This window comes from Astatotilapia calliptera, chromosome 12, assembly GCF_964374335.1.
Source record: "Astatotilapia calliptera chromosome 12, fAstCal68.1, whole genome shotgun sequence".
In the NCBI taxonomy this organism is placed as follows: domain Eukaryota; kingdom Metazoa; phylum Chordata; class Actinopteri; order Cichliformes; family Cichlidae; genus Astatotilapia; species Astatotilapia calliptera.
The window spans coordinates 20153729-20171246 of NC_137433.1; the positions used below are offsets into that span (position 1 = coordinate 20153729).

General features: G+C 40.7%; 1 protein-coding gene across 2 annotated transcripts; it reads left to right on the top strand.

Annotated features, from left to right (window-relative positions):
• The first annotated feature begins 61 nt into the window (after window positions 1-61).
• slc14a2 (solute carrier family 14 member 2) lies at window positions 62-9046 on the top strand. 2 transcript variants are annotated; one of them, XM_026187776.2, is made up of 10 exons: window positions 105-191; window positions 5177-5248; window positions 5336-5519; window positions 6085-6274; window positions 6457-6585; window positions 7328-7520; window positions 7740-7887; window positions 8045-8179; window positions 8331-8380; window positions 8481-9046. In XM_026187776.2, exons 1-10 carry the CDS (start codon window positions 168-170, stop codon window positions 8817-8819), a joined length of 1464 nt encoding a protein of 487 aa, XP_026043561.1. In that variant the 5' UTR covers window positions 105-167; the 3' UTR covers window positions 8820-9046. The 2 variants fall into 2 exon arrangements, with proteins under 2 accessions (XP_080165294.1, XP_026043561.1); XM_080309168.1 differs by lacking the exon at window positions 5177-5248 and having other exon boundaries at window positions 62-191.
• Window positions 9047-17518: the final 8472 nt, after the last annotated feature.

The window sequence follows — 17518 nt, forward strand, 5'->3', positions numbered from 1 at the left end:
TTCCTGCAGAGGATGCACGTGAGATGAAGAGGTGGATGTGAGGGAGAGATGAGGTGGAGTTTTCTTTAGAGCCTGTAACTACAGTATAAAAGCCTTCAGCTGAAGGATCTCTAGAGCAGCTCTAGAGAAGCTGGGAGCCGTCTCTGCCTCTGCCTTTTCTGGGACAAATGCCTGGACCGAACTGCACAAAGGTAGGGGCACTGGTGTTTAGCAAAGCCTCTGGAAGTCCAGCAGGGCAGTTAATGATTTTTCTTTATGAGATTAACAAATATCTGTGGAAGATTAGAGGTCTAGTGTTAGCTCAGTCCATTTCATTAATTATAAGACAAAATTGATCACAAACTCTTGAACAGAATGTGAAATATAGCAATGTAAAGGCACTTTTATTGCCAAAAGAACAACGAATCATGTGGTAAAAAGTAACAAAATGTCACGGCTGCTGAGGCGAGCCATGTGGTGTTGGAGGAAAGGAGAACCCAAAATGCAGGTGATGACTGATGATTCGAGTGATGTTTATTTACAGGGTGGTGTAGTGGCAAAGAGGCAGTGAGGGATGACAAGGAACTAAACAAACCTAAACTGGAAAAAACTAAATAAACCTGAGAACACACGAAACAGGGAGTGAGGCAGACGCGGAACAGGACACCGTGGAACACAGACGAACCGGCAACAGGCAGGAGAACACACAGGGCTTAAATACACACAGCAGTAATCAGGGGATGAGAGACAGGAGGACAACACACCTGGAAGAAGTCAGAGGTGACGGGACAGGGGAAGCGTAAACTGAACACACTCACACGAGACAGGGACCTTCAGAATAAAACAGGAAACTCAGACACAGAACCAGACACTGAACTAACTAAACAGACAGAGTGACACCATAAACAGAACACAGAAGTGAGACCAGGGTAAGCACAGAACAGAAACCTAACAAACTGTAAATCATAACAGAATACATACTCAGGATAAACAAAAGCATAAAGAAACACAAAACACTGAGTCGTCAGACTCAGGACCATGACAGTCAGCAGGAGGCTGGACGGGCTCCTCGGGTCCCCTGGCAGGAACAGATCAGAACCAGCAGGCACACGGGCCTCTGGCAAACACATAGCAGACTGCAGCTGCGCGGAGCATTGACTCTGCTCAGGCAGCGACAGCCGGGTGCAGTCCTCAGCTGGCTTCTAAGTTCCAGGGGTCCAGAGTCAGCTGGGGGCTGAAACCCAGCCTCTGGGGAGGCCCTGGAGTGCATCACAGTCTCAGATCTGGCCAGTAGTGGTGTGTGATACTGCATATTTTGGTATCGATCTGATACCAAGTAAATTCGGGCCAGTATTGCCGATACCAATACCGATACTTTTCAATAAATAAAGTGGATGCCTCATTGAATTGCTAAATTGCAATTAATTTTCATGCCTTTAAGTGTTTTTTGTGATTTTTCCTTTTGTATTATTAATTACTTAAAACCCAGGACATAATTAGGAGAAATAATTTATTTATAATTAAATAAAAAATGCTTTATTATTGTGGCGGGCCGTGGTCTGTGATGCTGCTGCAGATGAGATGGACTCACCTTCACTGCATCTACAATCATGCCTCACCGGCTTAAAACCTGTGCGCTGCTTGTGCTGTTGTTGTTTTTGGTGTTGATGTGTACGGCTGCCAGCGGGAGAGCTGCAGCCATTGAATGTACTGTTACAGCAACCGTGTGATTATTGTAAGAATAAATGATGCGGCGAAGCATGAAAATGCCATGGGGTCTGCCGTGGTGGCGCTCTTTTTTTTTTTTCCCCTCTTTTTTGTTAATCTTAAGTGCAGGCAAACCAGTAAACAAATTAAAACAAATACTGTTGATAAACTATAATACAAAAATTACAATTAAAATTCTCAACAACAAAAACAATTGGTAAAAATATATTTAATATGTAAACTTAATAACCCCCAAAGTGTCTAAGTCACGTGACGTGTCAGCGCAACACCGAAACATAAGGGGGGGGAGGGGAGGGGAAGCAAAGTGTGCCTGCTCTCCGCTGACACAGGAGCGGCGAGTCCAGCGACCTGGCTGTTTCGTTTTTGCCGAAAGCACAGCATAGCAAACAAGCAGAACTCCAAGTAAAGAATCGATCTAACCAGGCTAGTATCGATCCGATACCGATCCCGACTTGGGATCGATACTATCGATCTTCTGCCAACTGAGCTACAGACTGGGCTATGGACTGTAGCATAGTCTGTAGTAAGTCTGGCTGTGACTGTAACTGAGCTATGGGTAGTGAGGCTGAATGTGGTGGAGGTGGCGACTGGGCTTCAGGCCGGGCGGCTAACAGAATAAACACAGCCCCAGAATTAACAGTCCCAAAGTCTGGTGAAACAGAAAGAGTGTCTTTCTCACTCACCACAGCCGGCAGTTCTGAGGTCCCACCATCCGGCTGTGGGGTGAGGCGCCTATGACTAGGGATGGGTATCGTTTAGGTTTTATCTGATACCAGTACCAAACCGGTACTTTTGAAACGGTGCTCGAACCGGTGCTTAAAGAATGGAGAACACAAAATTGGTCCAAAAACCTCTTATGTTTAGCTGTTTTTTGTAAAAAGATAACAATGTTAGCCTTTTCCACAGCTATAGGGGATTTATGGCATCACTCTTGGCTGGAAGCAGTGCTTCAACCATGGGAAAAAAAAAAAAAAAAAACTTTATCCAAAAACCTCTCATGTTTAGCCGTTTCCCTCTTTTTCTTTGGCCATCTTAGCCTTTTTGGCCAGGGTGAAGGGAGTACCTGCCATCAAACAAGAAGTCAGCAGCATGTAACTACGACTGTTTGCTAGTTCACCTTACATGCATTAATGTAATAACGTGGTTAGCCTACTCAACGTAAATTACACACGAACAACATTAAGCTACTCACGCAGAGAAGAACGGCTGCTGCTGCGATCATCATCGGTCATCATTTGTGCTAGACTGGCAGGGCTAGGGGCCAGGACTCTACTCTTCGGGTTTTTGGGGGATGTTGCTAACTCCAGGTCAGATAACAGGCAACCCACGCGCAGTAGACGTGCGCAGTGTGAGGTCTCGCAGCAAGTTATCAAATACGGCGCATTTCTCGGCTTTTAACAAAATGCTATATGTCGCCAGGTGTTTCATCAGATTCGAGGAGTTACCTCCTTTGCACAGTATCACCTTAAAGCACTTATTGCAGGCTGCTGAGTTTGAATCTTTTGCTGTGAAGTACAGCCAGACTTTGACCACTTTGTCTTGGGCATTTTTAATCTTTAGCTCTGCTCTAAAAGAACGTACGTACCTGGGCCCGCCTACTACGCTCGCGAAGGTAAAATGATTGGCTGGAATCCAAACTGTATGACATCTCAGGGAAAAAAAAAAAGCACTGAAATGTGCGCTGCTTTTCGGTCTGGTTACTACCATTTGTGTCAGAACCGGTACCCATCCCTACCTACGACGCGAACGTTGCTTCCTCCTCGGAGATTGCTCCAACGGGCCAGGTAACTCCATATCCGGCAATCCGGACCGCATATCCTCAGTTGGGCTGAGCAGACGAGCGGTAGGGGGGTGAAGGTGCAGCTCGTTCAGAAAGAAATTCTGAACAAGTGGGTGGAGTGAGCTGAACAGCCAGGTAAGACCGGAAACCAGTCGCTGCAATCGATTAGTTATGGCTTGGCGGAATCTCTTCTCCTCATGCTCCAGCCATAAATTAATTAAACTGTCCACAGAATAAATAATATCCTCCCGGAGCTCCTCGGGCAGGTTGAATGCTGCTGGGTCCATTGTGCCAGGTGTTCTGGGAATCCATCCTACCTGGCAAACCATCCTACCTGTTGTTTCTGCGCATGCGCACGCGCACAACACGAAATTCAGTGGCAAATCATCCTACCGTTGTTAATAACAGCTACACACATACTCTGACGGGCAAAATGAAGTGGCAAACCATTCTGGCTGTATGCATATGAGCTACAAGCATACTCTGATGGGCAAAGTTAAGTGGCAACCCATCATACCTACTTAAATTGGTGCTAGAATTACTCTGTGACAGCAGAAATGTGCGTAAACTACTTACGGTAGGACGTTTTGCCAAAGTAGGATGGTTTGTCAGAACAGGTGTTCTTACTGTCACGGCTGCTGAGGCGGGCTGTGTGGTGTTGGAGGAAAGGAGAACCCAAAATGCAGGCAATGACTGATGATTCGAGTGATGTTTATTTACAGGGTGGTGTAGTGGCAAAGAGGCAGTGAGGGATGACAAGGGACTAAACAAACCTAAACTGGAAAAAACTAAATAAACCTGAGAACACACGAAACAGGGAGTGAGGCAGACGCGGAACAGGACACCGTGGAACACAGACGAACCAGCAACAGGCAGGAGAACACACAGGGCTTAAATACACACAGCAGTAATCAGGGGATGAGAGACAGGAGGACAACACACCTGGAAGAAGTCAGAGGTGACGGGACAGGGGAAGCGTAAACTGAACACACTCACACGAGACAGGGACCTTCAGAATAAAACAGGAAACTCAGACACAGAACCAGACAAGACACTGAACGAACTAAACAGACAGATTCACAAACAGACAGTGTGACGCCATAAACAGACAGAACACAGAAGTGGGACCAGGGTAAGCAAAGAACAGAAACCTAACAAACTGTAAATCATAACAGAATACATACTCAGGATAAACAAAAGCATAAAGAAACACAAAACACTGAGTCGTCAGACTCAGGACCTTGACACAAAAGTAAAGACACTGCAAAAAAAAGTATTGTAATCCCCTCCAGTAACACTCAAGTTTAAATACAAATTTAAAATAAAGGGTTAAAAGGGCTGCATTTAATCGAGCATGTAAGGAAAGAAGGCATTGATATATATTAAAATTTCCTAAGATATGAGATTGCATTTTTCTTTTTTTACATGTTTTGATAGAACAAAGGTACAGACACAGTAATTAATCATTTATTGTCCCTCAGGGGATATTTCAAAGGCCACACTTAATAATGATGTAGAATGACTTTGAAGCACAGAAACGTGACCGCCACCAATACAACAGTAATCATACTGAAAAACAAAACACATTCACGAGTGGTCAGTATGTATACCTATGGTGTACCTTGTTATATATAAATGGAGGAAGAGTGTGTTTGCTCCTGAGTAACAGCTACATCTCTGCACTGTCAGGAAGTTCAGAAGATTACCAGCAGCTCCAGTTCTGACGTGCTGTCCTCCAGTGTTTCTGCCACCACCTTCACTGTTAGTCAATATTCATATTTCACCTCAACTTATCATGACTCAAACTGTAATTCTGAAATTAATTACTGAACATGCTGCTGACTGCAGGAGCTCCAGCCCCTGATGGCACACCCTTACTTACCATCTCAGAATGGGAACTCCCAGGAGGACAGGCAAGAGGACCGAGTGCAACCTGCAGGAGCAACAGCCCTGCAGAAAGCCAGGGCCCGTTTCCTCAAAGGAGTGTCCTACTTCTCTGGAGACATGGAGGTGTTTGGAAAATGGATGGAAAGTAGGTTAACATCAGCAGCTTACTTCAAATTTAAAGTTTGGAACTAAATAGAAAGTAGTTTTGCCAACAGTGCAGGTGGTATAACAATCTGGGACATAAGATAGTTGTGTTAAGTAAAAAAAAATTTGGTCATGCTATTTTGTAGAAAACTTTCTCACTGCTAATGCCGCCTTTTCATAGGAGCGTGCATGAGTCAGTTAATCAGCGTGTGGGTGTTGAAACTGGTAGGATTACCCAGTTAGCTTCTAAAATAGTGAAAAATACCAACTGGCATAACTGAAGTACTTAAATCAGAAAACATCAATAAAGCACTACCATGAAATTCCATGTATGACAGTATTCCCCAGCAGTGGCAAAAATCATGACGGGAACTTGAAAATGTGCCCTTGAGACAAGCAGCACTATCGAGTTTAATGTGTAACTACAGACAATGTGTAACTATTTCCCTCCATACATGTGAGAGTTTGCATAGAAGAAGATGATTATGTTAGTAACCCTTTCACAGCCTTTGAAGATGTGAAGTGTTTGCTGGCAGTCAAATATCTCTCACTGTCGCATCTTTCAGAGCAGTTCTTCCTGCTGCGGCTGCTGGATTGGGTCTTGCGCGGCGCGGCCCAGGTGATGTTTGTCAACAACCCCCTGAGTGGCCTTGTCATTTTTGCCGGCCTCATCCTGCAGAACTACTGGTGGGCCCTAAATGGCTTTGTGGGCACGCTCTTTGCAACCATTTCCGCTCTCCTATTGCAACAGAACAGGTGTGAGCACTGAGGTGTTTTTTTTCCCCCCCTAACTGATGCTATCTTTAAATACTGTCAGTCTTAATGCCAGAAGGCGGGCCGAGAAGTCATTCTTGATGATTATCTGCTTGGCAGTAAAAGAAAATTTATCATTTGGCTTGAGCTAGAAAAAAAAATTGATTCAAAAAACTTTCCTTCAGGGGTGCAATAGCTGCAGGGCTGTACGGCTACAACGGGATACTGGTGGGTCTGCTGATGGCCGTGTTCTCTAACGCAGGAAACTGGTACTGGTGGCTTCTTCTGCCGAACATCTTTATGTCCATGATGTGGTAAGACCGAGAAATGGTGAAACTGTGCACTAGGTTTGCATCATAAAAAGTGAAAGGTAGATAAAGAAAAGTAGATAAGCCAGTCACGAATCATGAATGCCATCAGTTGTCATTTTCTGTGTCATAATAGGTTACGTATTGTTCTGAGACATTGTAATAAAAGCAAACAAATGAATGAATAAATAAATAATACAAATTATTTGCTGTAGTTAAGTAGACAAAAGAGACCATATCAGTCATATACAGATCTGTCATCTCTGCTCCTAAAAGCTGGAAATGTGTAAAAAGAATGATTGATCTACATCGATGAGTCATAACAATAAAACTACAGGATGTCTGGGTGCCTCCTGTAGTATTTAGCACTGGGATATTAAGAGCACTCCCTGGTATTATGGATCGGGCTTGTTCCAGGGCATCACGTTTGATCAAAGTGCAAAATCTTTGTCAAACTCTTCAAAGCATTCCTGAGTAGTTTCTATAATGCAGTGGGGTGCATTGTTCTGCAGTGAGAGGGTGTTCCTGTCAGGGTGTGCTCCATCTACAACAATATTTTGGTGGGCGGTATGAAGGCCAGGACCCAAGGTTTTTCCAGAAGAACAATACAGGTGTTATTTACGCTGCCTTTCCGTGATTTTAACATTAGCGCAGACTGGTGGGATTGAACATAGATGTACTTGGGTTATTTTGTAAATGTGAGTTAAATGTGGAGCAGATTTCTGATGTGATGCCTTTTCATGTCCAGCCCCATTGTGTCCAGCGCCCTGGCATCTATCAACAGTCGTTGGGATCTTCCTGTTTTCACCCTGCCCTTTAACATCCTGGTGTGTCTCCACATGGTCGCCACCGGCTACTACAACAACTACTTCCCTCAAGTCCTCATTCAGCCACGCTCGGAGCTGCCCAACATCACGTGGGCTGAGCTTGACGTAGCAAAGGTAGCTGAAAGGAAATGATAACATGCAGATTTCGCAGCCTTTTTAACTTCAGAAGTCATGGTCTTGTAGCCGAGGTTTTAGCACATGCTTTCAGCTAACAAGTTAAAATAATGTGGACCTATGTTGTTAACTATATATGCAACTTTAAGTTGTTCACAAGTTAAATACAGCTGCACATCCAATAAAGCGGGCTTTACATTTCTGCCTGTACACTTTCAGCTCTTCATGTCAGTGCCAGTAGGAATAGGCCAGGTCTATGGCTGTGACAACCCTTGGACTGGAGGCATCTTCATCATCTCCCTCTTTATCTCCTCCCCCATCACCTGTGCTCATGCTGTCCTGGGATCTGCAGTGGGAATGGTTTCAGGTGAGAGGATGTCACAGTGTCTAACCAGGCATCCGATATTGTAAAAAAAAGGACATGCCATGTAAAACTTGTTCTGATCAGGAGGGTTTTAATTTACTAAGATAAACCAATCTTTGGGTGAACTCTTCTCTGGTAACAGTAACGAAATATTTTGCAGGTCTGGCCCTGGCGGCTCCGTTTGGAGACATTTACTTTGGCCTCTGGGGGTACAACTGTGTGTTAGCCTGCATTGCTATTGGAGGAATGTTTTATGCTCTCACCTGGCAAGTGCATCTGCTTGCTATCACATGTGGTGAGTAAAAAAAATTACAAAAATGCATTCTCTTATCTACAAAATAAGGCCAAATGACAAGCAACCATGTGCAACCTTACCAAACAAAGGCAGTTATTTGTAATCACACTTTATCATTTACATCAAACAATTTTTCCCTCCTCCTCTGCAGCTTTTTTCTGTGCATACCTTGGCTCAGCCATCGCCAACATCATGTCCAGGGTAAGTACATTTTATTCTCACTCCTATTTTTATAAAAACTGTTAAAAAAACATTAAAATATGTTTCACAACTGTTTTTTTTTTTTTTTTTAAATCCACAGTTTGGTCTTCCAGCCTGCACCTGGCCTTTCTGCCTGTCTGCCCTGACTTTCCTTCTCTTAACCACGGGGACCGAAAGAATCTTTAAGCTGCCACTGGTCAAAGTGACGTACCCTGAGAAAAACCTGAGATTCTTCTGGAAGCTGAAGAAGCAGGAAAAGATGGAAAAGGCTGAAAAAGAGAGGAAAGAGAGAGAGGAGCAGCAGAGAGCTGTTGAGGAAGAAGTGATAATAAACGAGAAAGAGCAACTTAAGATAGAGCTAGAAAGAATGGAGCAAGGGAAAACAGAAAATGAGGCTCAAGAGGTTAAAAATGACTTGACGGAAGTTGAAGTACCTTAGACAGCCGAGGGACCTGGAGATGAAAGAAACACGGAAAATGATTTGATCGAGGTCACGCTCACTGATTATCTTTAAAGCTAGATTTATGTATGAGTAATGTATGAGTAAATATGCGGTAAATTTCATTCAGAGATAATGTATGTTTCAATATTCTGGTGGTTCTTTGCAATGTTTATACAAATATGTGTGGTTTTATATATTTAAAAGACCTTTTTTTAAACTAAAAACCTGGTGTGTGTGTGTGTGTGTGTGTGTGTGTGTGTGTGTGTTTCATTCAGTGCTTAATAAAAACAGACAAAAACGCCCTAAAGTCACATCAAATATACTCAGGTTTTGCATCGGTCAATCCCCAACTGGCTAAATACATTGGTCAAGTAACGAAGCTGTTAAAAAGAAGGACTTCTTAGTTATTTTTCTCCTTTTTTAATATAATGTAAAGAAGTTCACCCACCTTCATTTCAAGCTGTTAAGACTACAATGATCTAGATGACTGAAAATCTATGCAGACATAAAAAAGCTGTTTTTCATACAACAGTTGTTGGAGTTCAGCTTTTTAGAGTAGTGTGTTTGATCAGTTTGAACTGTACTCCAGCGTTTCGTGATAAGAACTACTCTCTTATCACAAAGCACTTCCTCTGCTCTCTTAAAGTTTAATGGAGTTATCTAGGTTTAAGTTAAATATCCACATTAATGTTAGTTTCAGAGCAAGTAAAGGCTACGCTGATCTCCAGGGTTCACGGCAGATTTGTGGATTTGCTGTTATCTCGTGTCTGCTTATGTAATTGGGTTACATAATGAGCTTTAAGCATTCCAGAGCTTAATGAAGCTTGCAGTTCCTGTGTTGGACTGTTGTACTTGGACAGTAAAATCTCCATTGATCTGAGGACGCAGCATGTTGCACTTACACGTGATTTAAATGACAGAGGTACTGGTGCAACTGGTTATAACCCTGGTAAAATGTCTATTAATGCAAATCTGTTAATGCAGAACCCATGTAGGATTGCTGGTTGGGCCAGTCAAAGCAATAAATAAGTAAATTATTAATTTCCTGACACTATTAAGACTAGACTAATTGAAGGTGGTTTATTAATGTCCTTATGAGGGGAAAAAGGGGGAGGGGAAAAGTCAGCTGCAAAATATAACAGAAAAAGGTGGACTGATCCATGGTGGTAAATAACTTCCAATGAGGAAGTTATTTACCACCATGGATCACTTTTACGACACTTTTTATGAGTAAGGTCGCAAAATCTAAGTAGTATTTCAAACTACAGTCAAGGTAAAGAGAAGTATGCCTTCAGTTATTTCTAAAGTTTTACATATCAGAATATGAGAAAAATAACCTGGTCCTTGGCAAGTCTTAAGCTTCAGCTGTCAGACAAATGACCTTGCATTTGACTCTGGAATACTTTGATAGGAAGAGGAGCTCATGGTCAACTCCAAGGTGACCATGTCCAAGGTCTCCAGATCCATGCTTGATAGTTGCAGATATGGTGCGTTTCGTCTTCACCAAACACGGTCTCATCTGTCCAAAGGACATGGTTCTGTGATGATGAGATTTCTTTTTAGAGAGAAAATGCGTTCTCATGGCAACCCTTCCAAAACAGCCTTTTTCTAAAAGAATAAACTGTCTGCTACTTAACCTTCTTAATTCCTATGGAAGTAGTAAGGCTATACCACTCCTGTGTTTACACTTGCTTGAGATTGTATTTACCTAATTACATTTTTTTTTAATTTAATTGTACTTTTGTAGTATTATTTTTGTTTTGATAGCAAAACCCTGCAATTTATTGAGGGTGTGCTTTCGTTTAACCTGAGATTATGTAACTTTAACCTTTCTAGAAGCTTCTGGTGCGTTCTTCCTCGAGCCAAGAATGTGAGATCAAAAATAAAGATAGTTCTTAAAAAAACATCAGATAGCTGTAGGCATGTATGCCTACTCGGATCCTTTCAGCAGTCGGTCCAGAACACTGATAACAAAAGTGCCAAGTCCCTTATCTCAAATTCAGTGGAGCCAAATATGAGACGAACAAAACCATCTCAGGAAGATTTGACTGGATTGTTTTCTGTTAAATATTTGTGATTTCAAAGTAATGTTTTACATCATGGCGTGATCGCACTGTCACTTTAAAAAAAATCTTGTGCAGTCTCAATCGGCGTAGTATTTTAACAGTTGTTTGTTTGTCTTTTTTTTCTTCGCTTTTGTCTAAAGATTTTGCAAAAGTAACTACTACTGGAATGAGTTACTCTACATAAAGTGAAACTATCTAGAGGTGACTGAGCGTGTTTGTGATGCGGGTTTTGAAAAACAGCCCTCGTGACTTTGTAATTACATAATTTTATCTGATGTGGAACATGATTACTGTGATCTGAAATGACTGCTCTTGCTCATCTGATCTACTGAATATTTCCACAACATTTCCGGGTGTCTTTTAGATGACAAATGAGTGTTTGTCAGTGTAATTGCACGGCATGATCTGAACATTAAAATCTTTTTATTTTAATGTACTGTTAACATGGCATGCACAAAAATGTATTTGCTTACCAAAACAGAATCTTTACACCACATTATTAGGTACGCCTGTTCAGCTGCAATTTGAAGAAAATATCTAGTCACCCGATTATGTAGCAGCATCTGCATGCAGGCATTTAGACATGGTCAAGATGATCTGCCGATGTTCAAAATAAGCAACAAAAAGAAGAAGAAAGGTGATTTAAGTGACTTTGAACATGGCATAGTTGTTGCTGCTAGACTGTAATTCAGTAATTCAGAAACTGCTGATCTACCCAGCCACCTGTGGGTTTTACAGAGAATGGCCTAAAAAAAGAGAAAATATACACTGAGTGGCAGTTCTCTCTTTTTATGCCAGAGGTCAGAGATGAATGGCAAGACTGGTTTGAGCTGATCAGAAGGAAAAAGTAAGTCAGATAAAACCAAGTACGCAGAAGAGCATCTCTGAATGTCAAATTCTGAAGCAGATGGGCTAGAGCAGCAGAAGACCACACCAGGTGTTGCTGTTGCAACATTCAGCTGGCAGGGTCACAATTTAGTGTAAACAACATGAAAGCATGAATCCATGCTGCTTTGTATCAACAGTTCAGGCTGCTGATGGTGGTGCGATGGTAAATGGCCTGCATTTGTATAGCGCTTTACTCAGTTCCTAAGGACCCCAAAGCGCTTTATACTACATCCAGTCATTCACCCATTCACACACACATTCACACAATTTGTGCCATCGTTTCTTGGCACAAATTGGATCCCTTTTGGATACCAAATGAGGATTGTTTTTAAACCCATAGCCCTACAGTTCACCAATCTCCTGATGGCTGATTATATCATTCCAACTGAGCACCTTAGGGATGTGGTGGAACAGGATATTCCCATTATGAATGTGCAGCTGACCAATCTGCAGCAACTATGTGATGGTATCATCTTAATATGGGCCAAAGTCTTAAAAGGAATGCTCCCTGTTGAATCTATGCTATCTTTGATTAAAGCAGTTCTGTCATTTTTATTGTGCAGTTTATTGAAAGGCTTTTAACATTTTATTTCATCTGCCTGTTCAGGGTAAAACCTCCCACAGCATCTGCTAACACCTTCTCATAAAAACACATTATTATTGCATCCTGACCATGTGTGTCATCTGAGTTCAGGAAGCTGCTCTCAGATCACTGCTTCCTTGTACTCTAGTGTAGAACAAAGAAATGCTAAAACTCCTTCATTCCCTCGGCTATAACACCTTCTTTGTTCAATTTTAGTTTTTGTTATTCTATTTAATTATTGTATTGTTAATTTTTATTCTTTTTTAAACATTATTGTTTGTTGAGCTTTGCCTTGACATGCTACAGTAGTTATTGCTTGGTGTCTAAGGACTCTAGATTGTGTGAGTAAGTTGTGCAGGTAACCTCCAAGCAAATTGCCTTTCTTTGGGATTAATAAAGTTATCTGAATCTGAAAATGGGGTTCAATCCAGTACTAGCAAGCTCTACCTAGTGACTGAGTGAAATCTAAAATAGTTTTGTCTCTGTTACTCTACCTTATTAAATGTGCTAATTTGCCATTTAGAAACACATCAATTTAGACTGATATGAAGAGCGGCATAGTTACATAATTGTCAATGAAAGTCCCCAGATACCAACATAAAGCTTCACATGTACAGTTCTTCATGAAAAACAACATATCGCCATTATTCAGCAGTGATCTGACACCAAAAATGGCAGTTTAGACAAACACCCACATTAGATGACGAGTCTTTGCCATTGTCTCACTGAATGAGGACCTGCAGCACCTGCATCCCCGGTTGATGACATTTTACATTCTCAAAAGCTTTCAGCAACTTTCAGCATCTCTGCTGCTTTGATTTCCTCACCAACTGTCACTCAGCACTGGATCCTCACAGGGCTGCATTCTCAGCCCCCTGCAGTTTGCCCTGCACACATATGACTGTACACCAATCCAACCAACCAACACCACCTTCAAGTATGCCGATGACACCATCGTAGTTGGGCCCATCTCTGATGGAGATGAGACAGCATACAAGGTGGAGGTAGAGAATTTGTCCTGCTGGTGCTCAGAAAATGGCCTGAAGCTAAACGTCCGCAAAATGAAAGAACTCCTCATGGCATCATGGCAACACCATGGCCCTGGTAAAGAAGGCACAGCAGCACCTGCACCACCTGCATGTGTCCATTCAGATCAAGTCATTTCTTCGCACTAATTCCAAGCACTTCGCAACCCTTTCCTTTTAATGTGTGCCTTTTCTATTGTTTTGTGTATATTCCCCTTGTTTTGTGTATATTCCTATTGTTTTGTACATATACATATAATTTTGTATATATTCCTGTGGTTTGCTATTTATTCCTTCTGTATTACTATTTATATTTTATTCCTGCACAGTTGCTGTGGAACACTCACAAATTCATTGTACATATACAATGACAATAAAGAGATATTTGTGAGAGGATAAGGCTCACTTGTTAAACATAAAAACAGTAGCAGTCACAAATTCTTCAGAAAAGAGCAACTGAGAAGAAAAACAAATAGATGCAGGTATTAAAGAACAGAAGTTTGGATAATTAGCAATAGTTTGAACGTGTCTGCTTGATAGACTTCTGATCAGTTCGTTGTGTTGCACACGTCACTCACATTTCCGCATTCATAGATCATACAAGAGATCAGAGTTTATCTAATGTTTTCTCGTGAGTTATGTAATGTTTCGAAGTGCTGATTGAACTTGTGTAACGCTGATCCGGTGACTGCATCAGCCTCTCCTTGTCCTCAGTTGGGCGTCATTGGTCACAAGGTTGCTGTGCTTTTGAAAGATCAGATAACCTTTTAAATAAATGAAACATATGTGGTCATGTGACCTGATAGTCATCTTTGGTCTGCATCTGTGCATATGTTGAGTAAACAGAATGAGATGCTTTGATTGCACTTTATGTATCAAAACATCAACAAAAAAAAAGTCACCTGGCCCACCTGGGTCTTAAATTTTTACATAATTTAATAAGCCAAAATGCAAAAGCAGTGTGTGAAACAAATAAGTGCAACCTCAGTGCTTCCATAGACATCGGGAGGGTAAAAAGCATCTAGGTTGAGCGTATCAACTGCCTCTATAAAAGCTTTTTCAGATGTGTGTTAACACAACGCCCAGAAAGAGATCAGAAGTGAACTTAGTGAAACAATTGTTGCTGCCCATCAATCTGGGGAGGGTTACAAGGCCATTTCCATATATATATATATATATGGAAATTTCCATATATATATATATATATGGAAATTTCCATATATATATATATATATATATATATATATATATATATATATATATATATATATATATATATGGAAATTTCCATATATATATATATATATAAAAGAAAGATTTTTCACAAGTGAAAAACATTCAAGACATATATATATATATATATATATATATATATATATATAAAAGAAAGATTTTTCACAAGTGAAAAACATTCAAGACATATATATATATATATATATATATATATATATATATATATATATATATATATATATATATATATATATATATCAAAGAAAGATTTTTCACAAGTGAAAAACATTCAAGACAATTTGCAGCCTTCCCAGCAGTGGTGTTCCAGCAAATTCACCCTAGCGTCAGGCCTTACAATGCTCAGAGCAACTACATCTCACATTCTACAGGCCTTACTTAGTATGTTAAAGTTCATGACTGTGCAATTAGAAAAAGACTGAACGAGTCTGACTTGTTTAAAAGGGTTGCCATGACAAAGCTTCTTTTGTCTAAAAAAGGACATGACAGCATGACTCACAGAGTTGCATAAGAAAAAAACAACGAGACTTCTGGAACAATTTCCCTCCTATAGAGGTGACCAACTTGGAGAGGTTTTTCCTACATGCACCGCAGAAATGTTGGTGAACCCAAACACAGCGTGTCAGCACAAAAACCTCATACTAAATATCAGCACGGTGGTGGAGGAATGATGATTTGGGCTTATTCTCCAGCCTCAGGATCTAGGCACTTTGCAGTTGACCATAAACTCCTCAGTATACAAAAATATTCTAGAGTCAAATGTTTGGTCATGTGTCTGACAGCTCAATTCCAACAACACCATGAGCCAGTCAAAGCTCGCAAACCTCAATGAATGAAGCAACGTTGTGTAGAAGAGTGGGCCAAAAATCCTGCACAATAATGTGAGACACTGACAAAGTCATACAGAAAACAATTACTACATGTAATCGCTGCCAAAAATGGTTTTACAAGCCACTAAACAACTGGGTGCACTTAGTTTTTGTGTCTTTGGGCTTGTTGGATGGATGGAAATAATGACACAGTGTGTGACATGTGTTCACCTGAAGTTGCATTTGTCTAACTGTTAGACCTGGTAATGGATGGATCATTTTTCATTATGTTCTGATATATAAAACCACAAAAATGACAGAAGCTGCATTTTATTTTTAACCATGACTGTATAACACAGAAATACTTCAAATCTAAAACTTTGCAGTGATAGCTGTTTTGTTTAAAACACTTAAGCTTCTTTTCATTTGTGGTATGAGTACTGCTGTATAGAGAACAAACTGGAACACTAGTAGCTTCAACACAAGCACTGTAGGTATGCAGATTTTACAGTCATGTGACCTGATTAACCTCAATCCTATCAAACTGGGTACACTGTCAAACCCGCATTTCACGTGTTCTTTATACTACCCTAAAATCAAAAACATACCTATAATTTGCGAGTTTGGGACCTATTCAGTTCAATCGGTATCACACAGTATATCGATATGCAAGGTACACCAAGTTCTCGAAGAATGCTTGATTTAAAATAAAAATGACAACTGAAGTTTGAATAGCTGGATTTATGCCAGTTATTTTATATATGGAGCCAAACAACCAAACAGTCCTGTTTTACCTTCCCACTGTAAGGATCGGGCATCTGGGTTTTACATGAATACGTCCAAACATAGTCAGTATCAGTATCAATCAATCTCGGACTGTAAGAGCATGAATTAGGGCAGGTAGAAACATTTACAGCAGAGCTATGATGGCCTCTGGTGGTGCAGCGGAGAAGTATCATTGATGACTTCCGGTTGTTTAAAGCTTCCAGGTTTCCAGGCTGCTCTAGTGCCTGCTGTTTTCATACTGCCATTCGTCTGCACATCAGAGAACATGCACTGACTCAGAAACCAATTAGATCAATGTTCTGCTCATCCACAAACCCTTCCTGGTCGCCGGGCAGACTTTAAGTTTGACTGTAAACAGATCTTATACTTTTCTTAATACTGAGCGAGCTTTAGTGCGATTTTATATTCTATTCGGATCTGTCCCTACATAACCCTAAACTGAGAGATTCTCTTTTACCTAAGCCATGTACGTAAGACTCAATGGTGCAAGCTTATTTCATAGAGTTACTTTAATTAAATTCACTACGGCTGTCAGTGATGGTCTGAAGAGGCGTATTCACAGAAGGATGCACAGACCTCTGCAGGCTAGGCACCAGCACCCTGTCTGCCATTAGGTTTCAGGATGAAATCCTTTGATTGTCATAAAAACTTCTGAGTATCATTTGGTTTTGGTTGTTTGACTTTATGTAATGATTTGGTATCCTTTTATTACTAACACATTACCCGGTCCATATCTGCATAGATATCCAGCATGCTTTTCTTTTTAACCACTGAGATCTGATGTGTTTTCAAAGTGTTTCTTAAACGTTTTTAAGCAGTATATAAACTATACAAACCTTTTGGAGGAAGAAAAAAAAAACCTTTATTATTTATATTTTTATTCAAATGAAGAGCAACAAAATGATAAAAGCATCTACAGCATTTCATTAATGTGCAACAAAAACAAAGACAGTCTGACTGGCTTTACTGCACATGTGGTCCTCTACAGTAGCCCTATCATCACATACTATGATTGCCAGGACTCTGACAGAAAATGAGACATGAAAATCAAACTCTCCGGCTAATGTAACAAGATAGTAAGGCCTTTCTAAGGAAAATGAGCCAAAATCATCAGGAGGATAAAAATGCAAGGATTCCAAAATATTTCTGTAAAGTCATTATAGATATAATGGAATAAATAAAGGGGGAAACTTTACTGGTAAAGTGTAACCAAATCGGTACCATCTCAGTTCTTCACAGTGCCGTACACCATCGTTCTCACCTGTTCACAGGAATAGTTGCATTCTCC

Coding starts and splice junctions, on each gene's coding strand:
- slc14a2 (XM_026187776.2), top strand. CDS start 168: ATGCCTGGACCGAACTGCACAAAG. Junction 7,888..8,044: donor TGCAGTGGGAATGGTTTCAG/GTGAGAGGATGT, acceptor AATATTTTGCAG/GTCTGGCCCTGGCGGCTCCG. Junction 8,180..8,330: donor TCTGCTTGCTATCACATGTG/GTGAGTAAAAAA, acceptor CCTCCTCTGCAG/CTTTTTTCTGTGCATACCTT.